Source organism: Colletotrichum acutatum, assembly GCF_030867785.1.
Source record: "Colletotrichum acutatum strain CBS 112980 chromosome Unknown BDZ83scaffold_184, whole genome shotgun sequence".
Taxonomy (NCBI): domain Eukaryota; kingdom Fungi; phylum Ascomycota; class Sordariomycetes; order Glomerellales; family Glomerellaceae; genus Colletotrichum; species Colletotrichum acutatum.
Window position 1 is genome coordinate 1 of NW_026849178.1, and position 18,307 is coordinate 18,307.

The following is an 18,307-nucleotide window of genomic DNA, read 5'->3' on the forward strand; positions in this document are numbered from 1 at the left end:
TCCAAGCTGATGGATGACGACCTCGAAGCGTCGCTGACGTTAACTTCGTCAATGTGCACGACGCTTGACTCCTGCTTGATGGAGTTTCGAGCCAAAGAGCCCTGGTTGGAAGTCGCGTAGACAGACATCTTTGTGTCTGCTACTGTTGGTACGTCGTCGATGGACTGGCTGTCTGAGCTGACGGACAGGATGGATGAGGAGTTCGAGGGCTTCCTGCGACCTGTTTGAAGATAAACACTTCAGTGGGGATTATTCATGGGATTATGTTTGCAGTGGAAAGAGGGGGATGTAAACACACTCAATGGGTTTCTGCGGAATCCAAGCATTCTCAGATGGACAGTCCTGGTGCTTTCTCAAGTCAATGGGAATATTGCTTCAACTTATAAGCATCTTGAATAGTACCAATGAATCCTGGGAAGTATCTCCTTCTCGTACTCCAGCATGAATGGGGTTAACGGGTGATCCCGAGTTTTTCCAAGGGCTGAAGATCATATTGCTCGTTTGAGACACGGGCGTCTCTAGGTTGACCATGAGCGGCCCAAGAAATTTAACGCAATTCCCTCAAGATGCTCGCATCGCAGAATAGCATCAAGGGCATGGTAAAGTTCACCTCGGTCTGCCGACTAAGCTTCGTTCAAAGAGCCAATGGGATGTTACGCAAGAAAGATGTGTCCCAAGACAGTCAAGTCTGCGCTGGAGGAGGGGGAATGAGATGTTTGATAATCCGAATCATGTCTTGATGAACGGGCAACCTCTCTTCCCGAACAGATGGTAGGTATATGCAGCGGGAGCTTCTGAAATGCATACTAATGTGTGAATAGTTGTGCTGTGTGAACGCCATCACCTTTGTGGCTGGCTGATCTCGATGACGGGTGCTCAGAATGGCAGTCCCCGCTTACAGAAGTGAGCGACGTTTGTCGATGCGACCGTTCGAGCCGGCACTTCTATCTAATGGGTCGTCGGTGCCTCCGGCTCCTGGAGATGTCTAACCTTGGCAGAGCTAACCTGCGAGCGGATGGAGTTTAAAGTCATCTCCACAAACTCGTGAAGGTCGCACTCATTGGCAGAAACGAAAGCTGCGGGGCTTGCAGGTGTTGTGACTATTGAAACTCAGCACCGCAGAGTTGGAATGCCCGTACGAAAGCTGAACTGTGCTGATATGTGATGCTTCTCAAAACGGAAATGTGGCGTTTTCACGGCCGACTGAAGCGGACTTGCCGGATGCGATGCTAGCCCGAGCTGGAAATCCGGGGAGCGTGTGTCTCTACCGGTGATCCACACGCAGGGCGGAAGAGCTTCGTTGCGTGAGACTAGGTCTATGGAGGTGGTCAGTGATTGGTTTCCCTTTACTATGGTGGCTCAATCCCCGAACCGAGGGACACGAAAGCATCCTGTAGTTTTAAGGACTCGGTTGCAGAATTTTCAAGGGCCCAATGTGTCAGGAGTTCCGCGGTATTGGAATCATTCGAGGCCTCGTCTTGACAATCATGTCCTACAACGGACGCTGGTGGGATAGAGAGGCAGCCATCTTTGGTTGGGTTCGATTGAATAATTAGGAATCTAGACTAGCAGCGTTGTCTCATTTCAAACCTCTCGTTAACTCATGTCAGTTATCGTACAGGATGCATTTTGCTTGCAAACTTTCTCCAAAGATTTTGTGGAACACCAACGCCCAGGTGATCATATGAGGACTAACTTCAAGGAGCTCCTCATCGGCTGTTACTCACTCGCGCCTCGGCGTAGGCTTGGCATTTTTCTAAATGCTGTGTCCTACATCGCGTCCGACATCCTCATGGAAACCCATTCCATTACGAATCCGACTCTCAACCTCGACGACGCGCTTAGGAAGCATGAAGCCCAATCCGAAAAATACGAAGAACGCCCACTTCCAGCGGAATGGGTTGAAGGTGACACTGAAGGCGAACCACCAGATGAGCTCGAGATAAGTGAAGAAGTCGAAAGCACCGGTAGGCGACGCAGATTTCAGGAGTTTGGTCATTTCGATCCAGGCCTTCATCCAGAAGGGATGAGGTCTTGTCAACGGATCAATGAGGAACATCAGAAGGATTCTGGTGTAGATGCCAATGTGCCAATTTCCGACTGTGCCGATAGCAGCAACGTATGTGCTGTAGATCGTTAGAGCCAAGTTCATTTGCAGGAGCCACAAGGAGAATGCTTACCAGTTGATAGCAGAGATGGACGGATGATTTGGAGGGAAAGTCTGAATATACCAGTTGGGGGGCGAGTACGGCTCATTGAAGCAGTCATCAGGCAAGAACTCCAGCGACGGGCGCTTGAATCCGGTGGCCATGACGATAATATCGGCTGGAATGACCTGTCTTCTGCCAGGGCCGCCCTTAGGTACACCTTGAGCGCGTCTGTTGACGATGACACCTTCCGCCGTAAAGCCCTCGATATCGCAGCGAACCCACTCGGCGTGACCAGATCGGATAGTCTCCATGACATGGCTGTTCACCATTGGCGTGTCCATATAAATGCCCTTGTCGTACGGTGCGATGTCTTGCAGGTCTCGGTAGAAGAATTTACGAAGGAGAGTCTCCGGGATCCAAGAGAGACGAGTCTCTTGACCGAGAATGTTCATAGCAAGAAGCATGTTCACGATGGGATTGCGGGGGATAATCCACTTGTCGCTGCGAGACAGAATGGAAGTCTTCTCGGCTTCCTCATCCACAGCAAACTCCAAAGCCTCAACGGCGCTGGCACCGCCTCCGATGACGACGAGCTTCTTGCCCTTGGCGTTCTTACTGTGATCTGGTTAGCAAGCTTGTTTGCAGCTGAAGGTGGGGGCAGTGCATACCCAGTAAGCTGGCTGGAGTGATAGATATTGCCCTTGAACTTCTCCATGCCCGGGAGCTGGGGCATCTTAGGTTCACCGCAAGTACCGACAGCGGCTATGACGCCTTCGAAATGGCCATTGGCGGTGTTGTTGACGACCCATCTGCCCTTTTCATCTTGGTAGACCTTTTCCACGGGTGTGTTGAACTTGGTGCGTGTCTCGAGTCCATATTTCTGCCAAAGCTGCTTCACCTGGCTCAGGATCTGCTGTCTGTCGGGATACCCGCGTTCCCATTTGACTGAAGGGTGGAAGCGGAACATCATGGAGTGGATTTGAAGACTGGACGAGTTATTCACTTTCTGCGTGAATCCTTAGTTACCAAGCATGGGGATGGGGATGTTGGGCCTCATCGGGCGACGTACACTCCAGATACCACCGAGGTTCTCACGGCCGCCGGCCTCGAAAATAACCACGTCGAAACCATGGCCAATGCAGTGCGCGGCGGAAGTAACACCAGTGATACCAGCTCCAATGACGGCAACCTTGGGTCGACTGAGGCGAGTGCTGGGCTCGGGAGGAGTGGGCGAGAAGATCTTATCGGCGAACCATTGCCATATCTGGAAGACGAAGAGGAAGGGGTGGAAGAAGGGATTCTCTACACGAGATTCAGACGGCATCGTGGCGGGTAGGCCGCAAGCCTTGGACGAAGTCGGTGATGTAGGGGGAGCAGCTGTACAGCAATTGGTACAGCTGGGTGTGTGTTTGGAGTGAAGCAAAAGGTGTTGATCACGATGAACCACGATGTGAAGGAAGGGAGAGGGCACGAAGCTGTATTAAACCCTACGTTTGTTGAACGGAGTAGGTACTTTCCGCACTACTTACTTTTTGCTACCTATGAATGAGCGATGAGCCTAGGGAGCTCCGGGAGCTCTGGGCAGGTGGCTGGCATGTGAGCTCTTCTTCCCATTTCCCCTGGTGCTAGTACTGCCGCTGCCGCTGCTGCTGGTAGGCGGTTAGTACGTAGGTAGTTGCCGGCAACCTAAGGTGAGCCTGCCTGTGAAGTTAGGTGCGACTGAGACGACCGGCGAACAGGCCCACCCGATTATCGACGATTGACGTCACCAAGAACGCTAGGGAACCCATTGAAACACCCGCATTGAAGCATGTGAAGACGAGGGTTTGGCCCAGTCTCGCCAACTGTCTCCCTAATTGGACACGAATGGGGACAGTTCAGGGGGGGGGGCTCGGGCCGTTGACTGGTCCAGTCGTTGGGAAAACCACGCAGTATTTCCTCCGGAATAAAAGGACGACCCAATGCCATGACAGAAACTCTGTGTACGAAGTATACCTTACAGATACAGCGTCTGTGTGAAGGGTAAAGATGAAGAGAAATTGACATGGGCACCAAGGCCGGACTGGCTCAACATGGCAGGGCCTTGGTGCATAGTCCGAGAACCAAGGTCTCGGCCAGTGAAGCTGGTTGGGCCGTCGTGGCAGTCTAGAGCTAAAGAGGCATTTTTTCATCGGGAATTTTGGAGATCATTGGCCGATCGGATGCCCTTCCGCCTTTTCCCGGTATGCCTTAGCGCTGCCAGCCTGGTTCAGCACCGCCAAACAGTTGAAAAATCCAGGAACACGCTTGAAGCGCACCTCACACACAACACACAGACACGAACACGATGGGGTGATTCATTCCTTTGTAAAGTTGGATGAACCGAAAATGAATTCGTTCCTAGGACCTCGGCACAGCTTTCTCTGGTGGCCGATGCTATTGCTGCTGCTGCTGCTGCTGCTGCTTCGTGTATATTGTGGGTATCTCCGTCTATCGCTTGCCTCTGTCGCGTCTGCCCGCCTCCAACATCTTGGCCTTCTTCTGGAATCTCTCGCCCATCTCGGCTTGCCCGCTGCCCCTTGGCCCGTCCGCGGTGTCTCGGCCGCGCTTCCGGCTCTTGTCGAGGATGTCACGGCTGCTGCCGCCACCGCTCTTGCGCGCCGTGAGTCTGTTGATTCGGTCGACGCCTTCGCCGAGGTCTCTCCACTCCTCACCACCGAATTGCATACGCTTGCCGTTGCCGGTGCGCATAGCCTCTTCCTTCTTTGCCTTCTTGCTCGACGTGGGAAGACGGGTGAAATTGGCTTCTTCGTATTCGCGACGCTCGTCTTCCGTCTTGCGGTCCGCGGCCGTCTTCATCCTGCGACCACCATTGACGATAGTTGTTCCGATACTGGGCTCGGCGATGGGGGCAGTCGACAGCTCGTGCTCGATGAACTCGTCCATGGTGTGAGACTTGAGTGGGCGGCGATCAGACTTCTCCTTGCGCTCAGAGGGCATAATAGTAGGCGCAATTCTCGGGGGTCGGTAAACACCATTCTTCGCAGCGGTTGCAACGGCAGCAGAGGCAGCAGCGGGTCTGACAAAGGCATCTGGCCGAGCTTGAAGGTGGGCTGCCTTCATCTCCTCCTCCTCCTCCTCGTCGCTGCCAGTTTCTCCGTCGGAAGCAGAGTCGTCGGAGTCTTCAGAGCCTGCACCTTGTGCGGCCTTGACTGCTTGGGCGTTCCGTTCGGCGTCGTCGGCGGCGCGAAGAATCTTCTCGATCTGGTAACGCAGCTTGTCTTCAAGGGGCCGGACACCCTTCTCGAGGTACAGTCGGAGTTCGACCAGCTTCCTGACAACCGTCTCCATAGTCTCGTCGGCACTGTCATCGTCGCTTGATTGCTTCTTGGCGTTGCGCAACTTTAGAAGGATCAAAAAGACAAGGTTTTGCAGGTAGGAGGCAAGAAGCTCGTTCTTGGTATCGAGAAGTGATATGCCATTTTGAGGCGGCGCAATTGAGCCCTTTGGTGCTGCGTCGAGTGATGTCGTCAATGAATGCGTCAAAGAGTCCAGCAATGCTGGAAGGGTGCTTGGTGCCGCCATTCTAAACCTGGCGATACTGTATGTTGTTTGTTAAAAAAACTTGGGATCGCAACAGACCAAGAGCGCGGTGCAGGAATTTTTTTTTGCAACCGTCAAACTGATCTGCGCTATTGCGGGGACCGGTGCATCGGATCTTGTGGATCCCGACCACCGGTCTCCAATTCCATTTGGATGTTTCCAAGCTGGACGGGCACCCACGCGTACCACGGTACCTTAGGCCTCTGGCACTGGGCAGTCGCGAAACCCCGGACAGACAATGTTCCGGCTGGTCCAATACGATGGACGGTACCTACGGAGTACGTGTACGCTTCGAAAGCTGGACTGTAGGGGTACGTGGTGACTAAGCCATATTTGGGACAGTTGTTCGAGAGGCAGCAGGAGCTCCTGTAAATGAGATACGAAGCTCCCGGACCTGACACAACAAAGGCAATTGGCCATCTGTCCACCACAAAGCAACTCTGCTTCTTGCACAAACACCACCGCGAGCTTCCCGTGCTCTTGACGAACCAACTTTACCGCCATCATCCAGGTGCAGACGGAACGCGGATGATCCACCGGCTATAAGCCGCTTTGCGCTACCTGGACCTTACCGAGAACCAAGGGTACGTAATCGCGGTCCATCCATCGGGGTAGCTATTACCATCAGTTTCATGTTTCACGCTACCTTGCCTCTGGCTACCATCTTCTCTTTCGCAAAGTATTAAGACTGATCGCAACATTTGGGCAGAGCTCTAACAACTCGACACGATGCAACTACGAGACATGGCGCCTTCGTCGGCGTTCGTGGCCTCTTTGCTGGCTATTCCACAGCTCGCTTCCGCCTTCTACTTGCCAGGTGTTGCGCCCACCTCTTACAAGAAGGGCGACGTTGTTCCCCTCTATGTGAACAGCATCAAGCCGGTCGCCGCCCCCTCCGATTCCCGATTACACTCAATTGTTTCCTACGACTATTACCACCCTGGCTTCAAATTCTGCGAGCCCGAACCTCGTCCCGAGTATGTGTCGGAGAGCCTGGGCAGTATTCTCTTTGGAGATCGCATCATGACGTCGCCTTTCGAGCTGCGCATGAAGAACAACGAGAAGTGCAAGCCGCTTTGCATCCAGAAATATCCTCCGGCGGCCGTCGGTTTCGTCAAGCGCCGCATCGAGCAGGGCTACAGCTTGAACTGGCTTGTGGACGGCCTGCCTGCCGGACAGCAGATCTACGATGATTTCACGAACACGACTTTTTACAACCCTGGATTCTTGATGGGCGGCGAGGACGAGAACGGCAATGTCATCTTCAACAACCACTACGACATCAACGTCGAATACCACGCCGTCAACGGCGATCAGTCGCAGCTGCGCGTCGTTGGTGTCGTTGTCGAGCCGAGCTCGCGTGCCTACCCCGGTCTGCTCGACTGCAATAACCAGATGGAGCCCATCATCTTCGAGGAAGACGGCACTGAGAAGGAGGTCAAGTTCTCGTACTCGGTGTTCTGGATCGAGTCCAAGACAGCTTGGGCTACCCGTTGGGACAAGTACCTGCACGTATTCGATCCCAAGATCCACTGGTTCTGGCTCGTTGACACCGCAATTATCGTCATCATTCTGATCCTGACGGTCATGTCCATTCTTGTCAGAGCTCTGAAGAAGGACATCGCGAGATACAACCGCCTTGACCAGATCAACTTGGATGACCTCTCTGGCACTTCGGCGCTCGAAGATGGCGTACAGGAGGATTCGGGATGGAAGCTAGTCCACGGAGACGTCTTCCGCAACCCTTCGAACCCTCTTCTGCTCTCGGTCCTGCTCGGAAACGGTGTTCAGCTTTTTGTCATGACGGGCTTCACCATCTGCTTCGCCCTCCTCGGCTTTTTGTCGCCCTCTAACCGTGGATCCCTCGGAACAATCATCCTGCTTCTTTACACTATCTTGGGCTTTGTGGGCGGTTACATCTCTGCGAGAACGTACAAGTCGTTGCAGGGCGAGAAGTGGAAGATGAACATCGCGCTGACTCCGATCTTGGTGCCGAGCATCGTATTCGGTGCCTTCTTTTTCCTCGATCTCTTCCTCTGGGCGAAGCAATCTTCCGGTGCCGTGCCCTTCACCACCATGCTGGTCATCATTGCCATCTGGTTCATCCTGTCGGTGCCACTGTCGTTCGCCGGATCCTGGATGGGTTTCCGCGCATCTCCCGTTGAGGCCCCTGTCAAGACCAACCAAATTCCTCGCCAGATCCCTCCTGCCACCTCCTATCTGAGACCGATTCCGAGCATGCTTATTGTCGGTCTCTTGCCCTTTGGCGCCATCTTTGTCGAACTCTACTTCATTATGAGCTCCGTCTGGTTCAGCCGTATCTATTACATGTTTGGTTTCCTGTTCCTCTCGTACGGCCTCATGATCGTCACGACTGCTTCCGTCACCATTCTCATGGTGTACTTCCTGCTCTGCGCCGAAAACTACAACTGGCAGTGGCGATCATTCCTTGCTGCGGGCATGAGCGGTGGCTACATTTTCCTCAACTGCCTTTTGTACCTGTTCACCAAGCTGAACCTGAGTAACCTGGCCGGTACCGTCCTCTACGTCGGCTACAGTGCTTTGATCTCGTTCTTGTTCTTCATTCTTACTGGTACGCTTGTTTCCACCCCCCACCTTTGACTTATACTAACGTTGCTTCGCAGGGTCCATTGGCTACTTCGCAAGTTGGTGGTTCGTCAGGAAGATTTACGCCTCCATTAAGATTGATTAAACAGCATTGCATTCGGGCGTTAATGTGAGGCGACGGGTTCATGCTATTGTATCAACGTTTTTGTACGAATACTCACTCTCGTCCCCCGAGCGTTGCATTATAGTATTGATGACACGCTTTGGCCTAGGAGCAGAGCGTGGTTGGTCATGAGGTTCCAAAAAATGATATTCTTGTTAGATGGTAGACGGCAGGGATTGGTAGACGGGAGCGAGCTGCCTCCAGCTTTTAGCAAAACAACAGCGCATGTACAGTTCTCTTCATTTGGTTCGTCTTGTGTGAATTACATTGTACGATACCTCCCGTCAAGTGGCTCGTTAGCTACTCGTCGTCGTCGTCATCGTCCATGAGACTCGTAAACTGGAACTGCTTGCTCTTGCCAGCCGATGAGGCGCCAGCGCCAGCGCCAGCAGCCACACTGTCGCGCCGGTACGCCTCCTGCTGCTCGCGGCGAATCTTCTCCATCTTCTCCGCGTACTCCCGGTTCTTCCTCTCAATCTCGGCCTTCTCCTGCTCCTCGCGGACTTTGCGCTCCTCCTCCTCTTTTCGCTTCGCCTCGGCAATCTGCTGCGGATCGTAGCCGCGGGGATCAGTGCCCGAGTCCGCAAGATTCTGGTACATGGCCATGGCGCCACCGCGGATCATGCCCTCGCTGGGCCAAGGCACGAACGTCGCGTTGAAGTGGGGGTTGAGATGGTTGCGCAGGCCGTCAGGCAGCGATGTCGCGGTCGTTTGCTGCGTTCCTGGAAGGAGGTCCTGCGTGCCGCCGACAGGGCTGCCGTTTGCGCCGCCCGAGGGGCCTGGAGTCTGGCTCTGGCTGGGTGTCGGGGCGGCGCTTACGGGCTGGCTCTGGAGGCCGTTTGCGCCGGGGGTGTTTGGGTTGGTGGTCATGCTTGCGTTCGGGTCTGGGCCGGGGGAGCCTCCGCCGGCGGTGAGGCCGCCGTTGGTGAGGGCGGCGGGCGGGAGTGTGGTTTTGCTGATTCGGCGGGCATAGTTGAGGAGCTCGTCGTACTTCACGGCGTAGTTGGGACCGTCAGGGTGCACGGTGATTTGGGTCGTAGTGATGTCCTTGCGTGTTGTTGCTAGGCTGGAAAGGGTCTCTCTGATCTGCGTGTCGAGGGATGTCGTCGTTGCTCGGAGTTGCTGCAGGCGAAGGTTGTTATTTTGATGGATTTGAACTGTGATTGTGTGGTTAGCTTGGTCGCCTGGCAGGTTGTGTCGGAGGTAAGCTTACCCTCGTCAAGGCCTTTTGTGAGGTCATGATCTGCTTCGTGAAGGTCCAATGCCTGCTTAGCGTGAGGATGATATTTGGACACCGACTCAATCAGAACCGCAAGAGCCTTCTCAACGCGCTCGAAGCGCGCGTCAATAATCTTGTCCATGGTCGTGGTCGAAAGTTGTGGATCGGCCGAGATCGCTGGCCGAGCTGGTGGTGTGAAGGAGAGGATTTGGGTGCAAGGCTGAATTGAGCTCCGCTAGACCGTACTGTGGGTCCACCAGATGCTGCACGCCCATTGGCTCCAGCTTTCAATGTTCGCTCTTAGCCTGTAGCCTGAGGCGCATTGGAAATCCGGCCGGCTTTTCCCGCTAAGAAACTCGCGCAACATCACCATTCTTTCACGACCTCACTCTTTTGCATCTGCAATTGAATACCCCACAGTTCGTTCGCACGACCGCCACATTCAAGATGCCTTCTCCCGTAAGTCGAATTGCTCCCTGGGCTCCCACGCTCTTGCTCTACACTTCTGAGACCACTCAGACATGACAAAACACTGACAAGAGTTGCAATGCAGGCCCGCGTCGGTACTTTGTACCCTGCCTTCCGCAGCAAGTTCGGCCCCAAGTACGTTTTACGATATTCCTACGATCGATTCCTCTCGGCTACGGCTCTTCAAATGCCTTTGAACTCTCGAGACTGCGAGACAGACTTCGCACGACGAGCGAAGGACCGACAGAATAGTGGGCTGATTGACTGAATCTAGGTACAACACGATTCCCAACGTTGGTGGCTGGACCATTGCCTCCGTCGTTAAGCTGTGAGTTGCCCTTTAAACTCTTTGTTCGGCCTATGGATACCACGATCCCGACCCTCGGCCCAAGAAGTCCATACTACCATTACCACTGTTCCGCCGACATGAGGTTACAAACGATGACATGAGGCGCGGAGAGATACCGGATGCCGCCTCAAGATGGAACCGAACACAGTTGGAAAGCTCGGGATGGATTGACTGACCTCTTGGCATAGTGGAACCCGCGCTGCTGGTTTCGGCGCTGCCGCCGGTGTTGCCGCCCTCTTCTACACTTCCGGCATCCCGAGAATCCAGAACGACATCCTTGTTGTAAGGCGGACTGCATCTCCGAAGTGGACTTACTGATGACTGACACTCTCTATAGAAGATCCCCATCGTTGGCCCCAAGTTCCTCAAGGAGGTCCCCCCTGCGTCTGACAACGTGAGGCCCCCTCGAGATCGTAAACTGCCAAGATGGCATGCTAACATGAGACAATTAGCCATTCTAAATGCCTTGTATGACTCAGCTGTGCTTTTCTAATACTGAAAATGTGGTGAGCATGGTTGGATGAGGTGTTGGGATGGAGGGATGCCCACCCTTCGGGGCTTGTATAAAAGATACAATAGACTCTTTGACTTTAGTTGATGTGCTTGAATAAGGCAGTGATCTGAAAACTGAGTAAACCTAACTCCCCTATGCGGTATAATTGCTACGTATATATCAGAACACGCCATTGCTAAAAGCATTTTTGTCAAGGAGTTGAAATGCCCCTTTCTTGAGCCAGTAGCTTGAGTAGAAGGCCGTGCGCAAACAGTGCGAGGACGCGTAAGTGCTGCATCTTCGCCAATTGATGAACTGTTCACTTTCTTCCGCCTTACTTGTCTGTGTAAGAGATCGTTTTGCTGCTGCTGCCAACACTCATTGTTTTCCCTGGTCGAGACACATTTCCCTGTTTTCCGACGCTCCTTTCAGTTCATTTCCTTTCTTCCCTCTTTGTCCATCTTGAGTGATTACATTCCAACAATACCGACCAAAACCCTCGGCCAATCACCTCAATCTCATCTGCCCTTTGGGCATCTCACATCGAAGATGAAGGCCGTCGAAGCCTTTGTCGACGGACTCAACATCCTGTCCGTCGTCGTTCTCTACTCTCTGCTATGGCTCATCACTCCCAAAATGCCCAATCCCGACCCTTCGGGTCCCAAGACAAACAAGATTTACGATGTGCTCATGCGCGTGTCGTACATCATCATCTTCATATTTGGCTGGATCTGGTGCAGCAATGTCATGGCCCAAGTCGACAAGCCATACCTGGTGAGCTCAATCTTCATATGTCGGATCGATATCATTACAACATACTAACAGTAAATAGGATGAGATCTTTCACATTCCTCAAGCCCAGAAGTTCTGTCAGGGAAGATGGGACGAGTGGGATGACAAGATTACGACCCCTCCCGGTTTGTAAGTCGCCATTTTCATTGAATCCATCAACCATGCAGCTAACGAATCTTCAGGTATATTCTATCCAAGTACTACCTACAAGTGATGATGAGACCCGACTGCACCGTCCTCGATCTCCGCGGCGTCAACATCATCGCCGTCCTCGGAGTCGGCATCCTCGCAACTCACTGCCGCCATCTGCTCGAGACTCGCCGCCCCAACGCCAAATCCCCAGCACCCCCAGCAGTGCTCTCCTTTCACTCGATTCACCTGGGCTGGAACATTGCCCTCTTTCCCGTTCTCTTCTTCTTCTCGGGTCTGTATTACACCGATGTCGTCTCCACCCTGTCGGTCCTTGTGGCCTACTATCACCACCTCCACCGCGTTCGTGAGGAGCGCAGTTCCTTCCTGAGTGACTGGACCACCATCGTCCTCGGCGTCTTGACCCTTGTCATGAGACAGACTAACGTCTTTTGGGTGGTCGTGTACATGGGCGGCTTGGAAGCCGTCGCCGCTGTCAAGGCTCTTCGTCCTGACCCAGTAGCTAAGCCCAGCATGAAGACACTCGGCAAGGTTGTGAAGTTCTATGCGTGGAGATATTCAGTCGGAGACGTCCACGATCCGCCTCTCAACACTGCTTGGCCAGATGGTATGTCGACCGAAACACGTCTGTAAGGGATTCTACTGACAAAGCCAGACTTATTCTTCTCCGCCCTAAGCATCGGCGTCGCAGCCCTGGCTAACCCTCTTCGCGTACTGAAGAAGGTCTATCCACACATCACCATCATGGCGCTCTTCGCCGGCTTTGTTGCCTGGAATGGCGGCGTCGTGCTGGGTATATTCCACTACTCAACTCTCGTAAACACAAGGACTAACCATTGTCAGGAGACAAATCCAACCATGTCGCAACAATTCACCTCGCTCAAATGCTCTACATCTGGCCTCTCTTCGCCTTCTTTTCTTTCCCCCTCTTCCTACCTTCCGCCATCGGGGTCCTCCGTTTCGTTCACGGTCTCTACCGTACCACCTTCAAGACAAGCACAGCCAAGCCCACAGACTCCGATAGCAGCACACACGGCCGCAAGCACGCTCTCAGCGGACCTCCTCAAGGCAGCTCTTCAAAGAAACAGAAACTCCAAAATCAAGACTCTACCGAGCAACTCGCCTCAGAAACCAACCCCTCAACCTCCCTCATTCTCACCGCCCTCCAGAAACTCATCGGATCCAAACTCTACCACCTCCTCCTAACACCGGCGCTCCTCCTCCTGACCCTCCTCGTCGTCAGGTTCAACACCATCATCCACCCCTTCACCCTCGCAGACAACAGACACTATATGTTCTACATCTTCCGCTACACGATCCGCCGCCCGGGCCTGTTCCGCTACTACCTCATCATTCCCTACACACTCGCCCGCTGGCTATGCTGGGACGCCCTCGCCGGCTGCAGCCAGGGCGGGTTCCTCTCGGACCACACCGCAGATTGCTCGGGTCGGTACACCGCGCTCCGTCCCGGACCCTGGCAGAACAAGCCATTTAGTACCGCAACCCCGTACCGCGAAGAAAAGCCCCCTGCCACAGAGCCTCTGGACGGCTCCGAGGCCACCGCAATCGCAGAAGGAAAAGAGGCCAAGGACCGTCACAACCCTTACGCCATCATTACACTCGCGGACCAGACATCCTACACCACAGAGCCCACTGCCTCATCGACCGCAATCCTCCTGCTCCTCGCAACGACCCTCTCGCTCATGACGGCGCCCCTCGTCGAGCCGCGCTACTTCATCCTCCCATGGGTCTTCTGGCGCATCCTCGTCCCGGCGTGGAGACTCCACAACCATGCAGCCACACATCCGGTCCTCTCAAAGGCCGAGAAGCTACCTGTTCTGGGCTCGTTGGTCAGGTTCGGAAAGAAGTTTGATGTGCGGCTCGTTCTAGAGACTCTCTGGTTCGTGCTTGTCAACTTGATTACCATGTACATATTCCTCGCCAAGCCGTACCTGTGGAGAGCAGAGGACGGGAGGGTATTGGAAAATGGTCGGATGCAGCGGTTCATGTGGTAGATATGTCACTACCTCGCGTGAGAGACTCACAGCCTGATGTGGCTCATCACAAAAGGATGGACAGGAATAAATCAGATAGGAGAAATGTAAAGTGACTTCTTGTCCATTTGTTTTGCTCAACTTGATGCTTTTCTCATGCACTCTCACGTGTGCTCTTAGCCTTTTTCAGGTTGCTATTTGTTTCAAGAAAACGAAAAGTCATAACCCCTCCAAAACGCCAGTGACCTCATAGTTCTGAGGATTTATTCGACATGTTCCCATCCCGGATGTATCGTTAAAGAGGGCTCATTGATGATGCCGATTCCCCAGGTTCTGCCTATATACCCATTTCATGTTTGAAAGTCCTCGTCGTATCTGATCATTCTGACGATCACCCGTTTCGCCGTCATCCGTCATCATCATCGTCGTCGCCGTCGCCGCGGTCCAGCACTCCTATAAACTCAGTCGATCCAGGCTCAGGCCGTCGTTACTGCGCACCCTCCTAACAACGCCTAGCTTGAAGAACTTTTCCTCGCCGCCGGCGGTCCGCCCTCCGATGTACCACTTGTCGGCTCCTAATACATCGCGGAATCCTTCGCTGCTGCTGTCGCTGCCACGCCGTCGGTTCGCGCTGCCGGGAATGGGGATGCCACCCCGTGGAGAGTGTAGTGGATATTGGTTCACGACTCCTGGTGTCGACCGGGTTGTCGAGCTGGCGTTGGCGTTATTTCCGCCGCTACTCGGTGATGTATTCGAGGAGATGGCTCGTGGCGCTGAAGCGGCGGACTGCGTAGCGTACGATGACGATGATGCCTGCGTGGTGTGCTTATTCGGTTGCTGTGATGATAGCGCGGTCGCCGAAGGAGACTGTTGTCTAAAGGAGTTGAAGAAGGTGGAGAGGAAGAAAGGTCGTTGAGAAGGCATCGTGCGTGTGTCGGACCGCGATGTCATCGGTCACCTTTGCCGTATTGTGGTTGTATCCGTGAGTGTGTAGATCGAAACCGCACCCGGTCGTGCGTGTGTCGTTGCAGAAGAGGGAGGAGGTTGCCGTGTTTTGACGTAAGACGTGACGGGGAGATTCCGCCGAAGAAAGGGTAAAAAGCAAGCGCTTCGGTTGGGGACCCCTATTCTCTGGTATGATATTCTTCCAGGTTGCTGGGGTTTATGCTGTCATCCGTGCCCGAGCCAGGTCGATCCTGGGGCAAGACGTCCAAGCTTGCGCTGCAAGACGGTTTCGCACGGGGAAGAGAAATGAGGAGCCGCAGCGAGGCGAAGAGGGGCACTCAAACCCGGGAATCCGTTGTTCGTCGGCTCGTCAGTGTCAGTGTGTATGTAGAAACGTCGTTCCGGGGAACGAGGGGTGACGGCAGCAGAAGGGTCGTTATCGTGGGTGATATATGGTGTTTGGCGGGGTGAAGAAGCAGTCTCGATCCTGCGCGCGGTATTTCGATCGCGGAAGCGCCTTGGGGTGGACTCGGATGAGTGATCGGCGTGAAGGTGCAGGCCTGCAGCGCAGGCGCGATACGGGCTGGATGGATGGGATGGGATGGGGAAGTTGGCTGACTGAGTCTTCGCTGCGGGATGGTGCTGTATGTCGGGAAGAAAGCGGCGTGCGTCGGAGTGCTTCGCGTGTGCCCTGGTCTCTGGCTCTGGCTGTCGAGTCAAGTCGCAGTGGGGGAGGGTGGTCGAGTAGGCATCGGATGCAGGTTTGTGTGAGAGAAATCCTGACGTCGACTCACTTGTGGCCCGCCAAACTGGATGTGGGAGGGGTGGGAGAGCCAGGGGGCGAGTGGAAGAGTCGGCTGGAAAAGGAATGGTAATGGCAGATGAGAGGCACCTTGAGCGATGGGGGGGAGCACTCACGCACTCAAGTCTCGCTGTCTGCCTCTCTGCAGAGTCGCAGGACTGCCCTTTCCCCCGTTCGGCCAATCCCGGAATCCGGAAGTTGGGCCTGGCGACCGACTGGCGTGCACGAGCCTGTATCCACTTGTGAGTAATTACCGGCTTGCCATAGGTCCATTTGGGGATTTATTCCCAAAGTCTCGAGACTCTTCCCCTCGGGTCCTGTCCCGGCGTGAGGGGAAGGGAGGTACGTATCCACATGTACCGACCAACGCCGACCTTGTGGGGTCTCGGCTTCTTGGAAAAGTCGGGGCAGGAATGAAGACCACCTCAAGCACCGGCGTTTCCTTCGTCCACTCAGATCCGCCGCTTATCTTATCTTATCCGAGGTCAATCAATTGTCACCTCTTTCCGTCGCTCCTTTCTCTCAGATGTCAAGTTTGTCTGCATACCAAATCCTCTCCTATCCGAAATATGCCGTGACATATCCGTAGTGAGTATTCCGTTGACTGAAAAAACTTAGCGTCTTGGTCGCCTTGGGTAGCATCACCCCGGGTCTACCTATGGGAGGTTTGCTTCTCTGAAAGCATCCGGCGCTGTCCGTCACTCTGAAAGTCTGATTCCTCCCCCTCCAAAACCGTTAGTTTCTTGTCGAAAGGCTATCCCCACACACATCACAAACCATGAACCAAGATGCTTCGGTGCCTGCTCCTTGCTGTTTGTACATGATCTGATAATTCAAAGCCCGTTTGATTCAGACCTCGTCCTATTCGCTGGGCCCCGGGTAAGGCTCATCAGCGTCACGCAGATCTGGAACCGAAACGCCAGGAGAGACGCAGACTACGCAGCGGCACAGCTGCGCAGGATTTCCGCGTGCAGCCACATTTCTGCACTTCGCGCCTGGTCTCCTTGGTTGGCATACGTTGGTACTCGGTTAGTCGGATGCCTCTTAGGAACCCGTTCGCTCGCCCCGAGATAGTTCAGCTTGTCAATATGATTGACAGGTCGCTTGCGGCCCGCCATGTTCGCTCCGGGAATCCTCAACGCTGCTACCTAGTTGGACGGTGCGCTGCCTCTCACCTTGGGGCCCTTAACGTATCCGTGATCGGTACACCTACAAAGCCTTCCTCCTACCGCGGCGCCTGGTGCAACCTCGTTCGCCAAGCGTCACGAGACGTACTATCCCCGCCGTCCTTGGCCCCCTGGGTCAGGTTTCGGTACGGAATATCAGGTACTGCAGCATCAAAGCGACGTCAGAGTGAAGATGCACTCTCTTGTTCGCAGCAACAGAAGCAAAACTGTAACCTTACCACCAAAAGAGGCCCGTCGCCTTGGGATGAGGGTTCTATTGGTCTTCTCATCTGAAGTCGCCGACCTGCTGTAGCACCCACCTACCTGATCTTGTCGGCCTTGACTTTACCTCTCGGTTCAGCTCAGCTTGCAGCCTTTCATCGCCTATTGCCTATACTCAGACCCATTGTATCTCAGATGGCGGTTTGTCCCGATGTCAGCAAACAGAATCCTTACTGTGAGTACCATCGTACGACCGTCTCCCGTCTTGCACTTCGTCGGCCATCCTTCCCGTGAAACCAAGCCCGACGGGTTTCCGTCAAACCCCTCTCTTGACCGAGTCAGCGCCGGCGTACCGGGACTTTCCCTCTTTGAGCGCCTCGTCCGGTCTCTCTCCAGGTCTCTTTTGATCCATCTTATCTAGCGATAACTATCTTCAAATGCTTTAGAAACTTGCGGGGTTTTGCGGGGTTATAGAGGCGGGATGCAAGCCACATGCTAAGCCACCTCCCGGCACTTATGAATCTGTAACAACACCCAAAAATATCTACGGCTCAGTGACATGGCAAACAAGACGCCGGAACAAGCCGTAGCCTAAAGAGTCGATCATTTCTCACAGCTGGAAGTTCCTCTCCATGAATCAAGTTAACAACTAGCAAGAGTACCTGCAGAATGGTGTAGATGTCAGAGATTTCGACCATCAAGGGGCCAGAGCCCAGCCAATGACTACATGCCCACCTCGCAAGACGAAATTCCATTGAGGAATCAAGGAACAACACCAGTACATCCATTTTCCGTTATCCTCTGAGTTTATCTGTCTTATCCTTTGTTTCTTCTTGTTCAAAAGCCTTTAGGGATTGTAAAATAGAATGATGTTGAATCGTAGAAAATTGCGAGACCAATTATTTCCAATCACACATCGTTGCCGTCTTGTGATAGTCAATATAATAGACGTTAAAAGGAGTAGTTTTAGACATCAAGAAGATCTCAGAGCTCCTATATATACTAGTAGGTAACTTCTGGTCCATATCAAGACAGCCATCGGGCCGGCAAAAGCCCAGGATCGTGTTAACCGTAGGCTCAATGACAAAGTCACATCATCTAGGCACTATTATAAGTCAGGGAAGGAATTTGTTAGACAAATTCACCAAAACCAGAGACGCAAAGAAGAAGCGTTCACATGTTGAGTCGTTGGCATTTTAGGATCAAGAAGAGACTTTCATAAGAAAAACTTTCGGCATGGAATT

The 18,307-nt window shown here is 53.6% G+C and overlaps 7 protein-coding genes across 7 annotated transcripts; 3 read left to right on the top strand and 4 right to left on the bottom strand.

Annotated features, from left to right (window-relative positions):
• Positions 1 to 1,756: 1,756 nt before the first annotated feature.
• BDZ83DRAFT_724238 (monooxygenase) lies at positions 1,757 to 3,474 on the bottom strand (the record flags this gene model as incomplete). The annotated part of the gene is made up of 4 exons (XM_060512635.1): positions 1,757 to 2,126; positions 2,181 to 2,765; positions 2,819 to 3,156; positions 3,220 to 3,474. 4 exons carry the CDS (start codon positions 3,472 to 3,474, stop codon positions 1,757 to 1,759), a joined length of 1,548 nt encoding a protein of 515 aa, XP_060358519.1.
• Positions 3,475 to 4,509: 1,035 nt separating this feature from the next.
• On the bottom strand, positions 4,510 to 5,782 carry BDZ83DRAFT_641448 (Sas10/Utp3/C1D family protein). The gene has a single exon (XM_060509560.1). The coding sequence runs from the start codon at positions 5,712 to 5,714 to the stop codon at positions 4,620 to 4,622; it is 1,095 nt and encodes a 364-aa protein (XP_060358520.1). The 5' UTR covers positions 5,715 to 5,782; the 3' UTR covers positions 4,510 to 4,619.
• Positions 5,783 to 5,992: 210 nt separating this feature from the next.
• Positions 5,993 to 8,697, top strand: BDZ83DRAFT_641449 (endomembrane protein 70). The gene is made up of 2 exons (XM_060509561.1): positions 5,993 to 8,325; positions 8,378 to 8,697. Exons 1-2 carry the CDS (start codon positions 6,462 to 6,464, stop codon positions 8,443 to 8,445), a joined length of 1,932 nt encoding a protein of 643 aa, XP_060358521.1. The 5' UTR covers positions 5,993 to 6,461; the 3' UTR covers positions 8,446 to 8,697.
• Positions 8,698 to 8,763: 66 nt separating this feature from the next.
• On the bottom strand, positions 8,764 to 9,824 carry BDZ83DRAFT_592061 (vitamin-D-receptor interacting mediator subunit 4-domain-containing protein; the record flags this gene model as incomplete). Its single annotated transcript, XM_060506498.1, has 2 exons — positions 8,764 to 9,620; positions 9,677 to 9,824. The coding sequence occupies 2 exons, from the start codon at positions 9,822 to 9,824 to the stop codon at positions 8,764 to 8,766; spliced, it is 1,005 nt and encodes a 334-aa protein (XP_060358522.1).
• Positions 9,825 to 10,129: 305 nt separating this feature from the next.
• On the top strand, positions 10,130 to 10,960 carry BDZ83DRAFT_757799 (ubiquinol-cytochrome-c reductase complex subunit-domain-containing protein; the record flags this gene model as incomplete). Its single annotated transcript, XM_060514945.1, has 6 exons — positions 10,130 to 10,141; positions 10,236 to 10,285; positions 10,425 to 10,478; positions 10,688 to 10,781; positions 10,837 to 10,893; positions 10,952 to 10,960. The coding sequence occupies 6 exons, from the start codon at positions 10,130 to 10,132 to the stop codon at positions 10,958 to 10,960; spliced, it is 276 nt and encodes a 91-aa protein (XP_060358523.1).
• A 323-nt stretch (positions 10,961 to 11,283) lies between these two features.
• BDZ83DRAFT_144967 (DIE2/ALG10 family protein) lies at positions 11,284 to 14,165 on the top strand. The gene is made up of 5 exons (XM_060501298.1): positions 11,284 to 11,766; positions 11,825 to 11,913; positions 11,967 to 12,541; positions 12,590 to 12,727; positions 12,781 to 14,165. The coding sequence occupies exons 1-5, from the start codon at positions 11,542 to 11,544 to the stop codon at positions 13,947 to 13,949; spliced, it is 2,196 nt and encodes a 731-aa protein (XP_060358524.1). The 5' UTR covers positions 11,284 to 11,541; the 3' UTR covers positions 13,950 to 14,165.
• A 216-nt stretch (positions 14,166 to 14,381) lies between these two features.
• Positions 14,382 to 14,852, bottom strand: BDZ83DRAFT_657324 (uncharacterized protein; the record flags this gene model as incomplete). The annotated part of the gene is made up of 1 exon (XM_060510955.1): positions 14,382 to 14,852. The coding sequence occupies one exon, from the start codon at positions 14,850 to 14,852 to the stop codon at positions 14,382 to 14,384; it is 471 nt and encodes a 156-aa protein (XP_060358525.1).
• Positions 14,853 to 18,307: the final 3,455 nt, after the last annotated feature.

Bases quoted from the DNA above. Each gene is read 5' to 3' on its own strand.
- BDZ83DRAFT_641448 (XM_060509560.1), bottom strand. From the start codon at position 5,714: ATGGCGGCACCAAGCACCCTTCCAGCATTGCTGGACTCTTTGACGCAT.
- BDZ83DRAFT_641449 (XM_060509561.1), top strand. From the start codon at position 6,462: ATGCAACTACGAGACATGGCGCCTTCGTCGGCGTTCGTGGCCTCTTTG. The intron at 8,326-8,377 runs GTACGCTTGTTT...GTTGCTTCGCAG, and splicing joins CTTGTTCTTCATTCTTACTG to GGTCCATTGGCTACTTCGCA.
- BDZ83DRAFT_144967 (XM_060501298.1), top strand. From the start codon at position 11,542: ATGAAGGCCGTCGAAGCCTTTGTCGACGGACTCAACATCCTGTCCGTC. The intron at 12,542-12,589 runs GTATGTCGACCG...TGACAAAGCCAG, and splicing joins CAACACTGCTTGGCCAGATG to ACTTATTCTTCTCCGCCCTA. The intron at 12,728-12,780 runs GTATATTCCACT...CATTGTCAGGAG, and splicing joins GAATGGCGGCGTCGTGCTGG to ACAAATCCAACCATGTCGCA.